The sequence below is a fragment of the Schistocerca piceifrons genome, chromosome 8 (genome assembly GCF_021461385.2).
Source record: "Schistocerca piceifrons isolate TAMUIC-IGC-003096 chromosome 8, iqSchPice1.1, whole genome shotgun sequence".
In the NCBI taxonomy this organism is placed as follows: Eukaryota; Metazoa; Arthropoda; class Insecta; order Orthoptera; family Acrididae; genus Schistocerca; species Schistocerca piceifrons.
Window position 1 is genome coordinate 465,568,109 of NC_060145.1, and position 21,969 is coordinate 465,590,077.

A 21,969-nucleotide genomic window follows, 5' to 3' on the forward strand; every position below is an offset into this window, starting at 1 on the left:
GTGTAATGGGTAGGGTAAGGCTATCACATATGGGTAGTAATGCGTTCGAAACTCGAATGAACTTTCTTTTATATTTTAAACCTGTTATGACTTTTATCATTATTTTTATTGTCGGACTGGTTGAAATGTATCTCTTTATTTCCATTCCTTTTTCCCAAGATTTTTCAATCATGGAATGAACTTTTTCAGTTATTTGATTTTTCTTTATGTCCTCCTTCTTCCACTCGGGATTTTAGTGAATTTGAGTTCAATTATACTTGTGTGTTACGATGTTCAATTATTTAAAAATCTCGATCTATCATTTAAAAAGTAAAAGACGAAATACTCTACTTATATCAACTGTGAAATGCTGTGAAGAACGTTTTCTTTGTTACAGGATGTCCAAGTTCTTTTGCACTGTAATCGTCATACAAACACTTGAAACATAACTGAAACACATATTAGACTATGGAAAAAAGAACATAGCTTAGATTTCAACGAAAGAAGGTTTTGTAAGTAAAACAATATTCAAACAGAATGATGAATAGATACAATGAACGCAATAACCAGACAAGAAAATAGAATGATAAAACGGAAGAAATTAAATCGAAATTACTAAACGAAATTAATTAAAAAAACATGGACCAAAACTTTCGAGGAGAAAAATTGTGATAGGAAGAGAAAGAGAGCAAATGAAGAAGCTGATGTTTATATTAAAATTTTGTGGAAAAGGAATGGAAATACAAAATTGCATTTAAATCAGTAAACTGAATAAAAATGATTATAAAAGTCATTTCGATAAAAATTTAAAAATAAATAAATTTAACTTCCGTACGAGATTCGAACCAGATAACTTCTGCATTTGAACGCCATTAACCTATCCACTACACCACACAATGAGTCCAAGTAGTACTTCTTCTATAAAGTATTGAGTGTCACGCAAAATTTCTAAACTTTTTTCATCCATTACATTCAACTGTGGACCCAGTAGGGTCTTAATGGGGGTAGGAAGTCAAACGTGCCGACTTGGAGCAGGAGAGGCACCACACGACATTTTAATTTCCACTGTTATACTTTTACAAATAAATTCATAAAACTTTCTCAACACGACCAGGAAGGATTCAGGATTCAAACTCATAGCAATGTAAGTTCAAAAGTATAACAAAATAAATTTTTTTACGTGTGAAATTTCATAATTTTTTCACTTACTATGTAAGGTGTCAGGCAAATCCAACACCTTCCATGAAAACCCTGACATGATAAGGAAATCCAGCAGTATGTCACATAGCTCCGACATTAAATTAACCAAAGTAATACGAGTAACGAGTGAGCAAATCGAATACCACAGACTAACACAAGAATGCGTAAAAGCATGTCATACCTTGCCACCGTGAGACAGACGCAGTTCCAAGGGGAGAAACGAGAACAGAAGCCGAGAGCAGAACCGTGTTAAGCTGGAAGGCCCTACGATAAGGGACGACAGCCACGTCGCCAGTTAACAGCTAGGACCACCCCCCAGCCCATGTTAAAAGCTACAGCCCTCCAGAAGAACAGTATAGATCTTACGATAAAACAGAAAAGGGCCACCCCAACCGCAAGTTTTAGCGTGAGACTTTTTCGCGTCTCTGTTACGTCAGGACCACCCCTCAGCCCATGTTAAAAGATAGAGCCCTCCAGAAGAACAGTATAGATCTTACGATAACACTAAAAGGACCACACCAGCTGCAAGTTTTAGCGTGAGACTTTTTCGCGTCTCTGTTACGTTGCAAACTTTAAAAACATTGCCCCACCACGAAAAGTATTACGTTTCTCATTGGATAGACAGAATTTTTGTAGGCGGAGCTTAAGGTTAACATTCTGACCCTGATTGGTCAGATGAAAACACAGCCAGATAGTTTTTTTTTTAAACCAACTTCGGTAAATTGTAGAAATGAGAAGTTAGGAAGACGAGTTGCTTCCGAGACGGTGGGATGAGCGGTGCTGTGCTGCCCGCCGCCCCCTGACGAACACCGACAAGGTAATGAACACACGCGATGCAGCATAACAGCGCATAAAGCTTCACTCAGAATTGCGGAAGTCTCATCTGTTACATCCCCTTTTTGCGTAATACTAGTGTCGATCGTCAATTAAAGCTCATGATGTTCACATTTGCCACTTGCTGTAAAAATCTGAAATGCGATGATTTTTCTGTTATATAGTTATTGCGAAGCCACATCAGCCACTGTAATTTACGACAAGTTAGATAAGTAATTAAAGATAATTGAGGGTCACTGTAGACCATTTTGATAGTTTTCTCTCTTGTGAAACTTAATTTAAACCTAGATTATAAATGTGATATGGCATAGGTCATCCTTCAATCCATTGGAAACCCATTCAGGGAATATTTGTTCACATGTTTGTTGTACGAAGTTGCTTTTTACCATCCTGTATTAAAACATTTCCTTATATCAATAGTGCAATTTATAAACAATGTTTTGTGAGTAGAATAAAATTTCCAATGGTAAACTGAACTGCTTTTTCGACGTTATTTTACCAGCTAACTAAAATTAGGAAAGCCTTGAACCCCTTACACTAAATTTAGTTAGTATTAAGAGTCTTTTACAGGGAGTGCAGTGGAGCTGACGCTGAAATCATTAAGTATTTGGTTATATCATCGCTAGTCTCACTGAACTCTTCTGAACTCTACATGTCATGTGTGGTCTGGCGTCTCCTTACCAGCAACAGGTCCCAGGTTCAAACTAGTCAATTCCTTAAAAAACACGCTCAGAGCGTCGTTGTAGGAAAGTGGTAGGGAGACACGATATAGAACAAGCAGACACCACGCAGAATGTCAGAACTATTGGCTGCATTTGTTGCTATAGGTACACTTTCTTCACAAGTAGGAAAGATTCTTAGAAGAATTTTGCAAAGCACCCAGACCATACTTACAGTGTATGAAACTCTAGAGTTTATAAAATAATTAAAAAATGAATGAGCTGTTACATTTTAAACTTCATGTTTTGGAGAAACTCAAATTCTATGGTTAATTATATCAATTTTTAGCACAGTTTTTGATAGATTTGGAAAATTCTAGAGTTTCATGCACCTGTACGTATGGTTTGTATGCTGTGCAAAATTCATCGAAGAATCTCTCTTAGTTGTGAAGAAAAGTGTACCTATAGCAACGAATGTAGCCAATAGTAAGTGGAAAAATGGTGACATGTCACATGTAAAAAAAATATTTTGTATATATATTTGAACTTCCACTGCTCTGGACGTGAATCCTGAACCGTTCCTGGTCATGCTGACAAAGTTTTATGAATTTATTTGTAAAAGTATAGACAGTGGTAATTAAAATGTCCTGTGGTGCCTCTCCTGTTCCAAGTCGGCCAGTTTGACCTCCTACCCGCCTTAACCTAGATAATCGAATACACGGTTTCATAAAGGCAGTCGCACCGCTGGGAAACTCACCTTGTCAGTAGATGTCAGTGGCACATTAGACTGCCTAGAGCCTTAACTGCGGTGGCGCCTTGCAACTGTATTGACTGTTCTCATTCGTTTGTTCCCGCAGACGGGTTTTGCTAGAAAGAAATGAACAATCTAGGAGATACCTAAACCTGCAGCTGACTCGGTGGGTTGTTTTCATTCGGTGCTCTCTGTCACTGAGGCCGACCGCCGACGACGCTGCGCTCTGCGCGCTGGCCGCCCAGACAGTGTGAGTGAGGTGTGTGTTGGGTGTTGCGTGCCCGCAGTGCCTCGTGGGCAACAAGTACCTGCCGCACGCGCTGCCGCGGCGGCTGGACGGCGAGACGTACGAGGCGCTGTACGCCGCGGCCGCCGACCTCTCGCTGCGCGCCGACCTGCTGCACACCTGCTTCTGCCGCGACGACGCCGCGCCGGCCGCCAGCTACGTGCTGCAGCAGCCCAGGTGAGCCCCGCCGCCACTCAACCGGTCCAGCTTCAAGTGAAACTCAAAGATTAATTCTACACTACTTGCCATTAACATTGCTGCACCACGAAGATGACGTGCTAAAGACGCGAAATTTAACCGACAGGAAGAAGATGCTGTGATATGCAAATAATTAACATTTCAGAGCATTCACACAAGGTTGGAGCCGCTGGCGACGCCTACAACGTGCTGACATGAGGAATGTTTCCAACCAATTTCTGATACACAAACAGCAGTTGACCGGCGTTGCCTGGTGAAACGTTGCCGTGATGCCTCGTGTAAGGAGCTTGAATGCGTACCATCACGTTTCCGACTTTGGTAAAGGTCGGATTGTAGCCTATCACGATTGCGGTTTATCTTATCGCGACATTGCTGCTCGCGTTGGTCGAGATCCGATAACTGTTAGCAGAATATGTAATCAGTGGGTTCAGGAGGGTAATACGGAACGCCGTGCTGGATCCCAACGGCCTCGTATCACTACCAGTCGAGATGACAGGCATCTTATCCGCATACCTGTAACGGATCGTTCTGCCAAGTCTGGATCCCTGAGTCGAGAGATGGGTACGTTACAATGACTACAAGCATCTGCACGAACAGTTCGACAACGTTTACAGCAGCATGGACTATCGGAGACCATGGCTGCGGTTACCCTTGACGCTGCAGCACAGACAGGAGCACCTGCGATGCTGTACTCAACGACGATCCTGGGTGCACGAGTGGCAAAACGTCATTTTTTCGGATGAATCCAGGTTCTGTTTACAGCATCATGATGGTCGCATCCGTGTTTGGCGACATTGCGCTGAACGCACTTTGGAAGCGTGTATTCGTCATCGCCATACTGGTGTATCACCCGGCGCGATGGTATGGGGTGCCATTTGTTACACGTCTCGGTCACCTCTTGTTCGCATTGACGGCACTTTGAGCAGTGGACGTTACATTTCAGATGCGTTACAGCCAGTGGCTCTACCCTTCATTCGATCCCTGCGAAACCCTACATTTCAGCAGGATAATGCACGACCGTATGTTGCAGGTCTTGTACGTATACAGAAAATGTTCTACTGCTGCCTTGGCCAGCACATTCTCCAGATCTCTCACGAATTGAAAAGGTCTGGTCAATGGTAGCCGAGCAACTTGCTCGTCACAATCCGCCAGTCACTACTCTTGATGAACTGCGGTATCGTGTTGAAGCTGAATGGGCAGCTGTACTTGTACACGCCATCCAAGCTCCGTTTGGGTCAATGCCCAGCCGTATCAGGGCCGTTATTACGGCCATAGGTAGTTGTTCTGGGTACTGATTTCTCAGGAACTATGCACCCAAATTGCGTGAAAATTTAATCACATGTAAGTTCTAGTATAATATATTTGTCCAATAAATACCCGTTTATCATCTGCATTTCTTCTTGGTGTAGCTATTTTAATGGCCAGTAGTGTATAATAATTGCGAGCTTAAAAAAAATGGTTCAAATGGCTGTGAGCACTATGGGACTTAACATCTTTGGTCATCAGTCCCCTAGAACTTAGAACTACTTAAACCCAAGTAACCTAAGGACATCACACACATCCATGCCCGAGGCAAGATTCGAACCTGCGACCGTAGCGGTCGCGCGGTTGCAGACTGAAGTGCCTTGAACAGCTCGGTCACTTCGGCCGGCTATGAGCTTAAACAAAAATTTGTTGCACACGTTATACCAGCCTCCCCTGCTGCTTTAAACTCTAAAGTTTCAGATTTAATGCTCGACCAGTTTAAGATAAAAGGTACATTACAATTAGACAAGTAATTAGAAATTTTAATTATTATGAAAATCACTGTCCCGGAAATTTATGACACAAATACACTATGTGATCAAAAGTATCCGGACAACCCGGAAAACGTACATTTTTCGTATTAGATGCATTGCGCTGCCACCTACCGCCAGTTACTCCATATCAGCGACCTCAGGAGTCATTAGACATCGTGTGAGAGCGGAAAGGGGCGCTCCGCGGAACTCACGGACTTCGAACGTGGTCATGTGATTGTGTGTTACTTCCGTCATACGTCTGCACGCGAGATTTCCACACTCCTAATCATCCCTAGGTCCACTGTTTCCGATGTGATAGTGAAGTGGAAACGTGAAGTGACACGTACAGCACTAAAGCGTACAGGCTGACCACCTCGTTGACTGTCAGAGACCGCCAGCAGTTGAAGAGGGTCGTAATGTGTAATGTGCAGACACGTAGCCAGACCATCACACAGAAATTCCAAACTGTATCACAATCCACTGCAAGTTCAAATGGTTCAAATGGCCCTAAGCAAATGTGACTTAACATCGGAGGTCATCAGTCCCCTAGACTTAGAACTACTTAAACCTAACTAATCTAAGGACATCACACACATCCATGCCCGAGGCAGGATTCGAATCTGCGACCAGAGCAGCAGCGCGGATTCGAACTAAAGCGTCTAGAACCGCTCGGCCACATCGGCCGGCTAGTTGGTTTTTACGTAGATGAGGGTACACAAGATATACTATATTGAATGCATGATGATTTACTTCGTAACGTTCTCTTAAATGAAACTTAATTCCTTACATACGAATATATTATACATTCATGCTCATAAATTAAGGATAATGCTGATACATGGTGAAACAACGCTCTGGTGAGCTGTTTTCGGGTTTAAATTAGCTCGGGATATGACCATGCGGTGCATTTGACCTGCGGTCATCGCATGGTGGCGCTGGCAGCAGTCCATGAGGGTCCGGACTGAAGCGCCTAGAACCACTTGGCCACTCCGGCCGGATCCACTGCAAGTACTACGACAGTTAGGCGAGAGGAGAGAAAACTTGATTTCATGGTCGAGCGGCTGCTCATAAGCCACACATCACGCTGGTAAATGCCAAACGACGTCTCGCTTGGTGTAAGGAGCGTAAACATTGAACCATTGAACAGAGGGAAAACGTTGTGTGGAGTGACGAATCACGGTACACAGTGTGGCTATCCAATGTGGCGCATGCCTGGTGAACGCATCTGCTGGGGGGGTGTAGTACCAACAGTAAAATTCGGAGGCTGTGGTGTTATGGTGTGATCGTGTTTTTCATGGAATGGGCTTGCAGCCCTTGTCGTTTTGCCTGGCACTATCACAGCACAGGCCTGCAATCATGTTTTAAGCACCTTCTTACTTCCCACTGTTGAAGAGCAATTCGGGGGTGACGATTGAATCTTTCAACACGATCGAGCACCTGCTCATAATGCACGGCTTGTGGCGCAGTGGTTTCATGACAATAACATCCCTGTAATGGACTAGCTTGCACAGAGTCCTACAGAAAACCTTAGGGATGTTTTGGAACGCCGACTTCGTGTTAGGCTTAACCGACCGACATCGATACCTCTCCTCAGTGCAGCATTCCGTGAAGAATGGGCTGCCATTCCCCCAAAATCCTTCCAGCACCTGATTGAACGTATGCCCGCGAGAGTGGAAGCTGTCATGAAGGCTAAGGGTGGGCCAACACCATACTGAATTCCAGCATTACCGATGGAGGGCGCCACGACCTTGTAAGTCATTTTCAGCCAGGTGTCCGGATACTTTTTATCACCTAGTGTATTGCTCAGAATAAACTAAGGCGACCAAAGTAATGAATTAGCAGCATGCACACATACAAAGGCGGTAGTATGGCGTACACAAGCTATGAATGGGCAGGGCATTGGCCTCTCTGTCACTTGTACTCAGATGATTGCGACGGGATTATTGCCGCTCGATGGAAAGTAACAGCCTTTGAACGAGGAATGGTAGATGCAGCTAGACGCATGGAACAGCCCATTTTGGAAACTTTCAGGGAATTCAATATTCCGAGATGCACAGTGTCAAGAGCGTGCCGTGAATACCAAATTCCTGGTATTACTTCTCACCATGGATAGCGCCGTGGCCGACTACCTTCACTTAACGACCGACAGCAGAGAAGTATACCTAGAGCTGCCAGTGCTAATGGACAACCAACACTCCATGAAACAACGGCAAAAATCAATGCTGGATGCGCAAAGAGCGTATCCGTTGCGACAGCGCAACGATATTAGCCATGTATGGGCAATGCCAACAGACGACCGACGCGAGTGCCTTTCCTAAAAATACGACATCGCCTGCATCTCCTCTTTCGGGCTGGTGAGCAAATCGTTTGGGCCATGGGTGGCTGGAAAAACCGTGACCTGCTCACACGAGTCCCGATTTCAGTTGTTTAGAGTTGATGGTAGGGTTCGAGTGTAGTGCAGACCCCTAGGAGCCGTGGACCCAAGTTGTCACCAAAGCACTGGGCAAGCAGGTGGTGGCTCCATAATGGTGTGGGCTGTATTTACACGGAATGGACAGCGTCCTCTGGCCCAACTGTACCGATCATTCACTGAGAACGGTTATGTTCGGCTACTTGGAGACCTTTTCCAGACATTCACTGACTTCATTTTGATGGATGACAATGTACCGTACCAGCGAGCCACAATTGTCCGTGATTGGCTTGAAAGACATTCTCGACAATTTGAGCGAATGATTTGGCCACCCAGATCCCCTGACATCAATCCCGGCAACAATTTATGAAAGGTAACAGAGACGTCAGTTAGCGCACAATATCGTGCAGCTGTAACACTTTCGTAATTATTGACGGCTAAGGAGGCAGCGTGGCTCAGATTCTCCGCAGAGGACTTCCTACGGCTTTTTGAGTCCATGCCTGGTCGCGATGTTGCACTACGCTGGGAAAAAGAAGGTACGACACGATAGTAGGGCGTATCCGATGACTTTGTCACCTCACTGGATTTACATGAACATGTAGATACCACCGGAAGCTTTGGGACACTCATCGTCGATGATGTTACTGTACTCATAGAACGTTAGAAAATTGCTGTTAAATGCAACAAGACTTCCAAAGAATCGGCGCTTCATACAGTGACTCACAACTGACCCCCAACGAAAACAGTTGCAACGTGCTGAAAATACGTGGGCAGAACGACTCATTATTCCTTTTCGAGACAATTGCAAAACAATGATTGGAAGCAGACACATCCATGAAAGGCCTACGAGTGTGCGTGCACAGAGACTTCATGTGGAACGACTGCATTAATTAAATCTTGCGTAAGGCAGACGACGGACTGACATTCTCTGGAATAATCCACAGGAACGTCGTTCATGAACAAAGAAGGTAGCTTACACAACCCTCTTAGGACCATTACTTGAGTACGGCTCCTCAGTCAGTTATCTGCACCAGATAGGAGTAATACAGGAAATTTAGAGCATCCAAAGAAGAGCAGCACCTTCCTTTACTGTTACATTTAGTAGGCACGAAAGCGTCACGGAAATGCTTAGCCAACTCCAGCAGCAGACGCTGTTAAGAGAGGCATTCTCCATCGTGGTGTGGTCTACTGTTAAAGTTCCGAAAGCGTACGTTAGCAGAAGAGTCTACCAATATATTGCTTCCTTCTACGTATATCACGCGACAAAACCACGGAGAAAAAACCGTAGAGATTGTAGTCCACACAGAGGGTTCCCAGCAATCGTACATCCCGCGAACCATTGGCGACTGGGGCAGCAAAAGTGGGAAGTGAAACCGGTATACAAAGCCAACCTCCACGACGCACCATCAGGTGACTGGCACGATGTAGATATAGAAAATGACAGGTTAGTACAAAGAAAAAGTGAGCGTTTAAATTGAACAACAGGTACTGAAGGTCTGTCTGTCTGATATTAGAAATAAAGATTGCCACAAGAAGAACAAGCCTCATACAGCATCAAACGAAATGTGCTGGACGTTCAAACAGTGTATACCACAGACGTTAGCTGAGGAAATGATTAAGAAAGTAAAAAGTCTGCATTCCCAGTACTACCGAGAAACACATGTTATTGAGACCACGAAGAGAAGCGGTGCAGGCTGGGAGGGTGCTTACGTACCAAAAGTATAGTTTCCTGACACGCTTTGATTCACCAGTAACGTGGAATCTTAGAGAAGCCGATAACTGCTCTGAATAAGTAATAGCTTTTTCCATCACAACGTCCAGTTTTGTTAATTCCTGTTGCACAAAGTCCAGTAGCAGTCGACAATTATAGACGGTCATACTCAATTACCGGGTCTGCCGGGCGCTGTTGATAAGCTGGGTGCAGTCAGCCCTTGTGAGGCCAATTGGGGGTCCTGTTCACTGAGAGGCAGCGGGGTCACGAAAACTGACAACGGCCGGGAGAGCCGTCTGCTGACCACATGCCCCTCCATATGCGCATCCACCGCGCATATGGCTTAAGGATGACACGGTGGTCAGTCGGTACCGTTGGGCCTTCAAGGCCTGATCGGACCGCGATTAGTTCATACTGAACAGATTTTTACGCGTATCGGCTGTTTTCTCCTTTTTTCTATACTGTTGCGACGTACCACGCAACGGCCAAAGAGAAAGAAAAATTGCTGATTTCCTTTCAGGACTCAACACCGTGATGATCTTATGCCTGTGCATGAAATGTAAATGCCGTGTGGCGAGGGCCTCTCGTCGGGTAGACTGTTCGTCGAATGCATTTGTTTCTAGTTGACGCCAGGTGCTTTCTAGTTGACTGATGCGTGCTTTATGGCACGTCTAACCAGATGCTCCTTTCCTCCGCTCACTCTGAACCGCGATTTAAGGATTATGTGAATGACCACTTAGCACCGTGATCTAAATTGAGGAGGCGCCATGTCACAAATCGTGGGGCCCCTCCCGCCGTTGGTTCGAGTCCTCTCTCAGGCGTGGGTGTGAGTGTTGTCCTTAGCGTTAAGTGTGGCCTTAGCAGTTTGACCCCCAAGCAATTGACACACATTTGAACATTTTGTCTAAATTGATGGCAAGCCCGTCAAGAGCACACTCAAATTAGATGTGGCGAGTTTTTGTAGATGAAAATTTAAAGAAACAGTCTTTCACATTTATTGCTGTAAAATTAACGTCTAGTTTTGTATCGTATGTAACCAATATTACCGGATACCCGTTATGAAATATTCGATGAATAATGTTATTGCTGATGCAGCCATTACACATGAACAACTTTTCCCAACCCAGTAAGTTGAAGACATGAATATTCTCGTGTATGTGACATTTGAGAATGTTCTCTATTCTGAACAGGCTTTTGTCATCTGAATACTGACCGACATATACCGTGGCTGCACTAGCATTAATGATAACAGCTGAAATTAGAATGGTTCAAATGGCTCTGAGCACTATGGGACTTAACATCTGTGGTCATCAGTCCCCTAGAACTTAGAACTACTTAAACCTAACTAACCTAAGGACATCACACACATCCATGCCCGAGGCAGGATTCGAACCTGCGACCGTAGTAGTCGCGTGGTTCCGGACTGAGCGCCTGAACCGCTAGACCACCGTGGCCGGCTTGAAATTAGAAGAGCTCACCTCATTATCATGTTGTTGTTGTTGTGGTGGTGGTCTTAAGCCTAAAGACTGGTTTGATGCAACTCTCCATGCTAGTCTATACTGTGCGAGCCTCTTCATCTCCGAGTAACTACTTCAAGAGACATCTTACTGAATTTGCTTATTACATTCATCTCTTGCTCTCCCTCTACGATTTTACCCTTCCCCCCCCCCCCCCCCCGGTCCCCACACATTTCCCTCCAGTACTAAACTAGTGATCCCTTGTCTCAGAATGAACTCTATCAGCCGATATCTCCATTTGGTCAAGTTGTGCCACAGATTTCAGATTTCTTGTCTCCCCAATTCTATCCAACGCTTCCTCATTAGTTACGTGATCGGCCCATCTACTCTTCAGACTTCTTCAGTAGCACGACATTTCAAAAGATTCTATTCTCTTTCTATCTGAGCTTTTTATCGTTCACTTTTCACTTCCATACATGGCTACACTCCAGACATGTACTTTCAGTAAAGGCTACCTAATACTTACATCTACATTCGTTGTAAGCAAACTTCTCGTCTTCAGAATTGCTTTTCTTGTCATTGCCTGGCTACATCTTTTGTCCTCTCTGCAGCAGCCTTCATCACTTATTTTGCGCCGAAATTGCAAAACGCATCTACTACTTTAAGAGTGTCGTTTCCTAATCTGATTTTCTTAGCATCACGTGATTTAATTCGACTACATTGCATTAACCTGCTTCTGCTTTTGTTGGTGTTCATTTTGTATCCCCCTTTCAAGACATTGGCCCTTCCGTTCAACCTCTGTTCCAAGTCTTTTGCTGTCTCTGACAAAATTGCAGTGTCATCTTCAAATTTCTTCCCATTGAGCTTCCCTACTCCAAACTTTTTTTTTAATTTCCTTTCCTACCTGTTCGGTGCACATCTTGAATAACATCGGAATATCGGCATAATCTACAAGCGTGTATCACTCCCTTCTCAGTCACCGCTTCCCTTTCATGCCACTCGACTCTTATAAATGCCGTGTGGTTTCCTTACAAGTCGTAAATACCCTTTCGCTTCCTTTAGTTTATCTCAGCTACCGTCAGAATTTGTAAGAGAGTATTCCAGTCAACAGTGTTTCAAGCTTCTTCTAAGTCTACAAATGCTAAAATTGTACGTCTGCCTTCCTTTAAAGATGCAGATTGTTGCCAGTGCAACTACGGGAAGGTTGCTGCCCCTCTTCAGGAATCACACGGTTGTCTGGACTCTCAAAAGACACCCGGCCGTTGTGGTGGCACCTACGGTCCGGCTGTTTGTATCGCTGATGCATGTAAGCCACCCAACCGACGGCAAGATCCATTGTTCACTAGGGGAGCGAAAGGGCTCGTTACAGTATGAAAATAATAGTTGCAAACTGAATCGCCACCCTGCTGCCTCACGTAGGCCCACTCCTACACTTCTGCCTTACGGCGACCGGTCCCTGTAGTGGAGAGACAGCCACACGCTGTACAAAACGCTCCGTCAAAGCAGTAGCAATGTTACCGACACTCGCCACAGCCCTGATAAAACCACCATTTAGCGATGTGGCCTATCGAGAAGCCGTCGATCCGCCGTACGGCAGAAATCGTAGACTGTGAAGAGAAGGAACTGGAGGATTACGGATACTGCCGACTCTGCCCGAGTCGGACACGAACTGCATGTAGAGATGCAAAACATGTCGAGTGGAGAAATATATTCGGTACTTTGTGTCAAGAACGATTTGCTCCGCTGAGGAAAGGAAATTGCAGGAATGCGAGAACTGTCGAGTCGGCACGAACAGGTGAGTAACGAAACATTTCCGTCGCTCAGACGCCGCCGAGAGGAACGAATTGGAAGAATACGAAAACTTCCGGCCTGAAGAGAGTCAGGCATTAACTAAATGCGAGGAAGAATACGTGATGGTAACGAAACAATTTCAAGCAGTGACGAAACGCTATTTCGATTCTTGTGGAATACTCGTTACCCAGTAATGATTGCGTACGATACGAATCAGCCCTATTGAGATGGACGAGAAGAAAACGACTTGTCAGTTTCGGTACGTTCATGAGATTTTCGTGGCCGCGTGAAGGAAATCAACTACTTACAATTTTTACATTCCTGAATTTTAAAATAAACTGCGTAATGCATGCGAGAAGGGAAAACTGAGAAATATCATTTATGCGAGTACAGATACTTGGTAAAACTGATGGAACTTCAGGTCACTAAATGCCTAGAACGCTTACTGAAAAAGAGAGACCCCTTCACAAAAATTCCAGTCGTGATCTCAAGCAGAAAAGTGAAGTAGTAAAGACATTGGCGTACCGGGTTAAAAGAATCTGTGAACCGCAGTACTTGTAGAAAGAGCTCGAACATTAAATAATTACTTTCAGAAGAAATCGCTCTTCTCGCAAAGAGATAAATGATGTACTGTATCCTAAAAGATCTGAAGCTTCCAGATTGCATCAGCAGAGTACTACGAAGACATGATGTTGACACAGTGTATAAACCAACGAGAAAGGTGCTGGAATACCATTCAGTACTGCAAACGATCTCCGACAACAGCTTGCTACATCAGGAGTACAGAAAATCCCTTGAAACTTCCGTCAGGCGTACTACCAGCAGAACTACATCTGTCCAGCACAGGTACATTGATAGTAGCAGATCATGCACTACGACCAGGTAATTACCAAATTCGTTTATCTACAGTCTTTACTACCCTGTGATGTACGAAGAGGCCATAGAAACACAAAAGCACAACAATAACAGAACAGGACTCAAATTAGAGAAGTTGGGTGCCCTAGAGCGAAATAAAGCAAACAGCACCAACTCTTCTCCTCGAAAAGTTCGGTAAAACATGCCAGCGCGTCTCCGCGTTTCTTGGGTAGCGGTCTGATGATGTGACAACTCGATCGTTGCGTGTATGTGAATTAAAAATTCGGCTTGCTGAGTTCGTTTAAAGTGAAACTAGTGTCTGCAAAGCCTCCGGCGATGTCTCCAGCATTAGCAGACGAAACGCCAGGCACATTAAGATGCTGTAGAAGACAGCCTAATGTTCTTGCAACTAAAACCACCACGAATGCACGCAGTAGACCTTACTAGTCGTTCATCCTCTGTCTCTCTCTCTCTCTCTCTCTCTCTCTCTCTCTCTCTCTCTCTCTCTCTCTCTCTCTCCCCCTCTCTCCCCCCTGCTTTTTTTCTTTCTTTACCTCTCTTTTACCTGCAGGCCTTAAAATGATCTGTTGCAGTTTTCATGGTAATCTTACATACATTCTAAGATTTTTTATTTGTATTCAGAATTAATATGTATTTTCATAAGGAAGGCCTGCTGTACATGATATTTCAGAAACAATATTTTATATTTTAGGAAGTGGTAAAATAGACCATCTATACAGAAACTGTATCCGCAGAGCTCTGGGACTCTGTAGAGCATCTGAGAGGGCTGCACCAAAACAGTATCAATTTGAAGGACAAAGCGCCAGTCTTGTTACACACTAAGAAAAAACACTTACAAAAGTTATTTTTTCTCTCTGTGTGTTATAGCCAAAGATTTTCCGTAGCATATTGTGTCAGTTCTGTCTATGTACGTTCCAAGTTTTTTCGTGCTGTGTTACTTGTCACGTCATACATACACGTCATACAGAAGCTACTTTCGTCCTTAAGTTTTTCACGCCAGTAGACTTGAAAGAAGATGGACTGATGGTTCAGATGGCTCTGAGCACTATGGAACTTAACTTCTGAGGTCATCAGTCCCCTAGAACGTAGAACTCCTTAAACCTAACGAACCTAAGGACAACACACACATGCCCGAGGCAGGGCTCGAACCTACGACCGTAGCGGTCGCGCAGTTCCAGACTGCAGCCCCTAGAACCGCTCGGCCACTCCGGCCGGCGATGAAGAACTGACCAGCTATTGAAATAAATACGTTTGCTCGTTGCATACGGCCTACATGCAGAGAACATGATTTATTCTCATATTCCTACTCTATCACATTCACAGTAATGTTCACAGTAGTGAGCCAAAGCACCTGATAAACAGTGTGTCGATCCATCTTTGCCATTAACTACAGCGCTGATTCTGCGTGGCACGGATTCCATAAATTGTCGTTAGGTTTCCGATGGTATCTGGAACCATACACCAATGCACAGGGCGCGCATTTCCGGTAAAATAAGAATAGGCGGCCACAACGTTGGGATCATGAATTTACTTCAAAATTTGTACACTTTTATTAAGCCATTAAAACAACTGCAAACAGTTATTTTTTAATCACTAGTTACGTTATAAATTATATGATATTGAAGACGTAATACAATGAAAAAAAATAAAAACACGTGCATTTTCATCAAGCAGTTTCATATGTTATTTGTCTATGTCATATTTTAATTAAATTTTCAAGGACGAGAGACAGGCTTGGAAAGCCGAAGTCAAATCTCGACAAATAATGATACGAATGGCGTTAATCAGTAATATAGTAAGGCACAATGGGCCAGAACACAAGAGTAAGTAGAATTACTCGTCAGATGCGCTCTCGACATCACACGTTGCAGGATGGTATTGTCATACAGACATGGGAAGCATAAATTGAAACAGCATCTACTACGTCGGATGAATGCAGGTATCCCGCATTTACAGCGAATGTTCAGAATTTTTGAGGGATAACACATATCGCTGACATTTAGAACAATTATTCTTTATTCCGGAAGCATAGATTAAAAATTAAGTTCGAGCGGGAGCCGAACCGTCGCCATAGACACGTTCGTTTCACGAATCTGGAACGCTAACCATTTTCTTAATTTCATTTTGTTCTTTATTGTTCGTTGCATTTAGTTCGGAAATGGAAATGAGCGTGCGTACGGCGTTGTGGGTCGGGAGTCCACCATTCGGGGAAGTTCGGCCGCTGAGGGCAAGTGCTTATTGCATTCGTCGCCACATTGGGCGACTTGCACTTCGCAGATGGGGATGAAATGATAATGATGGCGACAACACAACACCCAGTCCCTAAGAGGAGAAAATCTCCTGCCTCAGCCGGGAATCGAACCCGGAACGCTTGGCGTGGCATTCCGCCGCACTGAACACTCAGCTAACGGGGGCAGAAAACCTTTTCACTCAGTTTTTTATTATTATTATTACAGAGGGCAGCTAACGCTCTGACCAAACACGCTGAGCTACCGTGCCAGCGTCCACTTGAATACTACGAACCCTAACCTGTGGCACCTACGCTGGCCGCTGTGACCGAGCGTTTCTAGGCTCTTCAGTCCAGAACCACTCTGCTGCTACGGTCGCAGGTTCGAATCCTGCCTCTGGCATGGATGTGTGTGATGCCCTTAGGTTAGTTAGGTTTAAGTAGTTCTAAGTCTAGGGGACTGATGACCACAGATGTTAAGTCCCACAATGCTTAGAGCCATTTGAACCATTCGTGGCACCTACTCACAAATACATACGCCACATAACAGGGACGTAAAACTTCTCTCGCGTTTTTTTCGGAATTGCCAGAGTAGTGCACCTTACAACTCGCACGTTACGTTGTTCTAATGACCTACGAAAGGTGTACAAAGTGCGAAGTAAATCTGTGATCACAACGTAATGGCCACCGTTTCTAAGAACTGGTGGTCGTCCGCAAGTTTCAAGAGAATCTCATCAGATTCTCTGCGAGGAGCGGTGTTAAGTCCTGTCGAACACCATTTCAGATGTTTATATACACTACTGGCCATTAAAATTGCTACACCAAGGAGAAATGCAGATGATAAACGGGTATTCATTGGACAAATATATTATACTAGGACTGAGATGTGATTACATTTTCACTCAATTAGGGTGCATAGATCCTGAGAAAGTACCCAGAACAACCACCTCTGGCCGTAATAACGGCCTTGATATGCCTGAGCATTTAGTCAAACAGAGCTTGGATGGCGTCTACAGGTACAGCTGCCCATGCAGCTTCAACACGATACCACTGTTCATCAAGAGTAGTGACTGGCGTATTGTGACGAGCCAGTTGCTCGGCCATCATTGACCAGACGTTTTCAGTTGGTGAGAGATCTGGAAAATGCGCTGGCCAGGGCATCAGTCGAACATTTCCTGTACCCAGAAAGGCCCGTACAGGACCTGCAACATGCGGTCGTGCATTATCCCGCTGAAATGTAGGGTTTCGCAGGGATCGAATGAAGGGTAGAGCCACGGGTCGTAACACATCTGAAATGTAACATCCACTGTTCAAAGTGCCGTCAATGCGAACAAGAGGTGACCGAGACATGAAAGCAAGGGCACCCCATACCATCACGCCAGGTGATACGTCAGGATGACGATGACGAATACACACTTCCAATGTGCGTTCACCGCGATGTCGCCAATCACGGATGCGACCATCATGATGCTGTAAACAGATCCTGGATTCATCCGAAAAAATGACGTTTTGCCATTCGTGCGTCCATTCGTTGAGTACACCATAGTAGGCGCTCCTATGTGTGATGCAGCGTCAAGGGTAACCGCAGCCATAGTCTCCGAGATGATGGTCCATGGTGCTGCAAACGTCGTCGATCTGTTCGTGCAGATGGTTGTTGTCTTGTAAACGTCTCTATCTGTTGACTCAGGGATCGAGACTTGGCTGCACGATCCTTTACAGCCATGCGGATAAGATGCCTGTCATCTCGACTGCTAGTGATACGAGGCCGTTGGAAACCAGCACGGTGTTCCCTATTACCCTCCTGAACCCACCGATTCCATATTCTGCTAAGAGTCATTGGATCTCGACCAAAGCGAGCAGCGATGTTGCGATACGATAAGCCGCAATCGCGATAGGGTACAATCCGACCTTTATCAAAGTCGGAAACGTAATGGTACGCATTTCTCCTCCTTACACGAGACATCACAACAACGTTTCACCAGGCAACGCCGGGCAACTTCTTGTGTATGAGAAATCCGGTGGAAACTTTACTCATGTCAGCACGTTTTGGGTGTCGCCAACAGCGCCAACCTTGTGTGAATGCTCTGACAAGCTAATCATTTGCGTATCACAGCATCTTCTTCCTGTCGGTTAAATTCCGCGTCTGTGGTATGTCATCTTCGTGGTGTAGCAATTTTACTGGCCAGTAGCGTACATCGATTCCTATCGTGTTTCGTGCAGGTCTCTGTGTGGGAGATGTGCAACACGTTTGTCTTGTGTACGGTAGCTGTTTGCGAAACCTGCTTTCGAGTGGCAGCGCGTGCCCGGCGAGCCGCGTGGTGTTGCAGCGACGTGACGACGGCCGAGTGGGCGTCGACGGCCGCGTCGCTGGCGCTGGTGGTGCAGGCGGCCGCCAGGCACCTGCTATCTGCGGAGAGCACCGGCCAGCCCGCCGCCGCCAGGTACCGCCAGCTGGCGCTGTCCGCCGTCGAGAGGCAGTTCAGCCACGCGCTCGGTGAGTACCCGCTGCTCTACTTGCGTCTGCGCGGCTACTGCTCCCCGGAGTCCCGTCTCTCATGAGAAGAGCGAAAGCTCTAAGAGGCGGCAGACGAAGAAACCGCTGAGGTCAGTGAGGGTCACGTCGCAATATTTCTATAGGTCTCCCAATCATCGGATGCTTAAAGACTCTTCTGGCGAGCGCATCTTTCGTAGCTCGTAGGCAAACTAAGTTACACTACCTTCTTCAGAGAGAGCCCGCCACACTTCTAGATATCCAAAGATTAGTAAAATTATTATTTAGACAGGTTCGCGCCGCTCTAGCGGTCGAATTGTGGCATTCAGAAAAATTATGTTTTGGCGCAGTTACTTTGGGAACTTGCCACCGAGTCGTTACAAGAAAGTTACAATTTATTATGCAAGTGAATACAATTTAGACTCGAAATTTAAAGAATTAACTCAAGAAAGGAACATATTTAATTGCATAACACGATATTTGACACTTCTATGTTGACCCTGCTAAGCAACTAACTTGAGTGTGACCAAATTCCTCACGTAAGATTATGTAACTCTTTACCTATTTTTTTATAACCCTCAAAAATTAATGATTGGTATGAACCAAGGAACGGATATTCTGAACAGGTAAGTTTTATCGGTACCAGAATAGTTACTAAATTTATTCATTTCAGCACAGACAAATTAATTAGATTGTTTTTAAAAATACACAGTAAACTTCGAAATAGCTTCTGTGAGGGCTGACACCCTATCTAGATGTACTGCGCAAAATTCTGTGTGTATCTTATCACAAGTCAATCGAAAAAAATGAGTGGCGATCATGAATGATGCGAACTGGAAATCAAATGTCGCGAGTCCTACTGCTCTGGCACGATGGAGCAAGGCGCTAACCAGAAAACATAGGACTGATCAAAGTACGCCGGTGCTGCGTATGTTAGTCAATAATAATTGTGGTTGCACCCGATGTTGCCTTCGACTGCGTGCATTGCTTGGCGGGTACCTATGTACACTGATGCTCATATACACTCCTGGAAATGGAAAAAAGAACACATTGACACCGGTGTGTCAGACCCACCATACTTGCTCCGGACACTGCGAGAGGGCTGTACAAGCAATGATCACACGCACGGCACAGCGGACACACCAGGAACCGCGCAGTTGGCCGTCGAATGGCGCTAGCTGCGCAGCATTTGTGCACCGCCGCCGTCAGTGTCAGCCAGTTTGCCGTGGCATACGGAGCTCCATCGCAGTCTTTAACACTGGTAGCATGCCGCGACAGCGTGGACGTGAACCGTATGTGCAGTTGACGGACGTTGAGCGAGGGCGTATAGTGGGCATGCGGGAGGCCGGGTGGACGTACCGCCGAATTGCTCAACACGTGGGGCGTGAGGTCTCCACAGTACATCGATGTTGTCGCCAGTGGTCGGCGGAAGGTGCACGTGCCCGTCGACCTGGGACCGGACCGCAGCGACGCACGGATGCACGCCAAGACCGTAGGATCCTACGCAGTGCCGTAGGGGACCGCACCGCCACTTCCCAGCAAATTAGGGACACTGTTGCTCCTGGGGTATCGGCGAGGACCATTCGCAACCGTCTCCATGAAGCTGGGCTACGGTCCCGCACACCGTTAGGCCGTCTTCCGCTCACGCCCCAACATCGTGCAGCCCGCCTCCAGTGGTGTCGCGACAGGCGTGAATGGAGGGACGAATGGAGACGTGTCGTCTTCAGCGATGAGAGTCGCTTCTGCCTTGGTGCCAATGATGGTCGTATGCGTGTTTGGCGCCGTGCAGGTGAGCGCCACAATCAGGACTGCATACGACCGAGGCACACAGGGCCAACACCCGGCATCATGGTGTGGGGAGCGATCTCCTACACTGGCCGTACACCACTGGTGATCGTCGAGGGGACACGGTACATCCAAACCGTCATCGAACCCATCGTTCTACCATTCCTAGACCGGCAAGGGAACTTTCTGTTCCAACAGGACAATGCACGTCCGCATGTATCCCGTGCCACCCAACGTGCTCTAGAAGGTGTAAGTCAACTACCCTGGCCAGCAAGATCTCCGGATCTGACCCCCATTGAGCATGTTTGGGACTGGATGAAGCGTCGTCTCACGTGGTCTGCACGTCCAGCACGAACGCTGGTCCCAACTGAGGCGCCAGGTGGAAATGGCATGGCAAGCCGTTGCACAGGACTACATCCAGCATCTCTACGATCGTCTCCATGGGAGAATAGCTGCCTGCATTGCTGCGAAAGGTGGATATACACTGTACTAGTGCCGACATTGTGCATGCTCTGTTGCCTGTGTCTATGTGCCTGTGGTTCTGTCAGTGTGATCATGTGATGTATCTGACCCCAGGAATGTGTCAATAAAGTTTCCCCTTCCTGGGACAATGAATTCACGGTGTTCTTATTTCAATTTCCAGGAGTGTATTAAGGATAATGCTGATAAATGGTGAAACAACGCTCTGGTGGGTGGTTTGCGGGTTTAAATCACCTCGGGGTATGACCATGCGGTGCATTTGACCTGCGGTCGTCGCACGGTGGCGCTGGCCGCAGTCCATATACGCAGAGGTGTGTTGGTGCATGTCAGAGTACGGTGCGTTGAGTAAGTGTGCAGACGTTTTCAGACGTGCTAATAGTGACTGTCTTGAAAATGGCTCAAAGAACACATATTGACGACGTTGTGAGGAATAGAATACTAGGGCTACTGGAGGCTGGTCAAACACAGCAGGTCCTGGCACGGGCCCTCCGTGTGCCACAAAGTGTGATCTCAAGATTATGACAACGATACCAGCAGACAGGAATCGTGTCCAGGCGCTACAGTACGGGACGTCCCCAGTGTACAATAGCACAAGAAGACCGACATCTCACCATCAGTGCCCGCAGATGGCCAAGGAGCACTGCAGGTAGCCTCGCTCGGGACCATACCGCAGCCACTGGAACAGTTGTCTCCAGACACACAGTCTACACATGACTGAACAGACACGGTTTATTCGCCCGGAGACCTGTAAGATGCATTCCACTAACCCCTGGTCACAGGAGAGCCTGTAAAGCCTGGTGTCAACAATACAGTACATGATCATTGGAACAGTGGTCTCATATTATGTTCACAGACGAATCCAGGTATAGTCTGAACAGTGATTCTCGCGGGGTTTTCATCTGGCGTGAACCAGAAGCCAGATACCAACCCCTTAATGTCCTTGAAAGGGACCTGTATGGAGGTCGTGGTCTGATGGTGTGGTGTGGGATTATGATTGGTGCACGTAGACCCCTGCATGTCTTTGACAGAGGAACTGTAATAGGTCAGGTGTATCGG

At 46.0% G+C, this 21,969-nt stretch overlaps 1 protein-coding gene across 1 annotated transcript in view; it reads left to right on the forward strand.

The window, feature by feature from the left end:
• The window catches only part of LOC124712462 (protein qui-1), a 1,341,285-nt gene that overhangs the window by 553,204 nt on the left and 766,112 nt on the right, over window positions 1-21,969 (forward strand). The window contains exons 5-7 of the mRNA XM_047242758.1: window positions 3,711-3,886; window positions 18,424-18,502; window positions 18,543-18,651. Coding sequence (XP_047098714.1) covers window positions 3,711-3,886; window positions 18,424-18,502; window positions 18,543-18,651 — 364 coding nt within the window. The remainder of the gene's footprint in view (window positions 1-3,710; window positions 3,887-18,423; window positions 18,503-18,542; window positions 18,652-21,969) is intronic.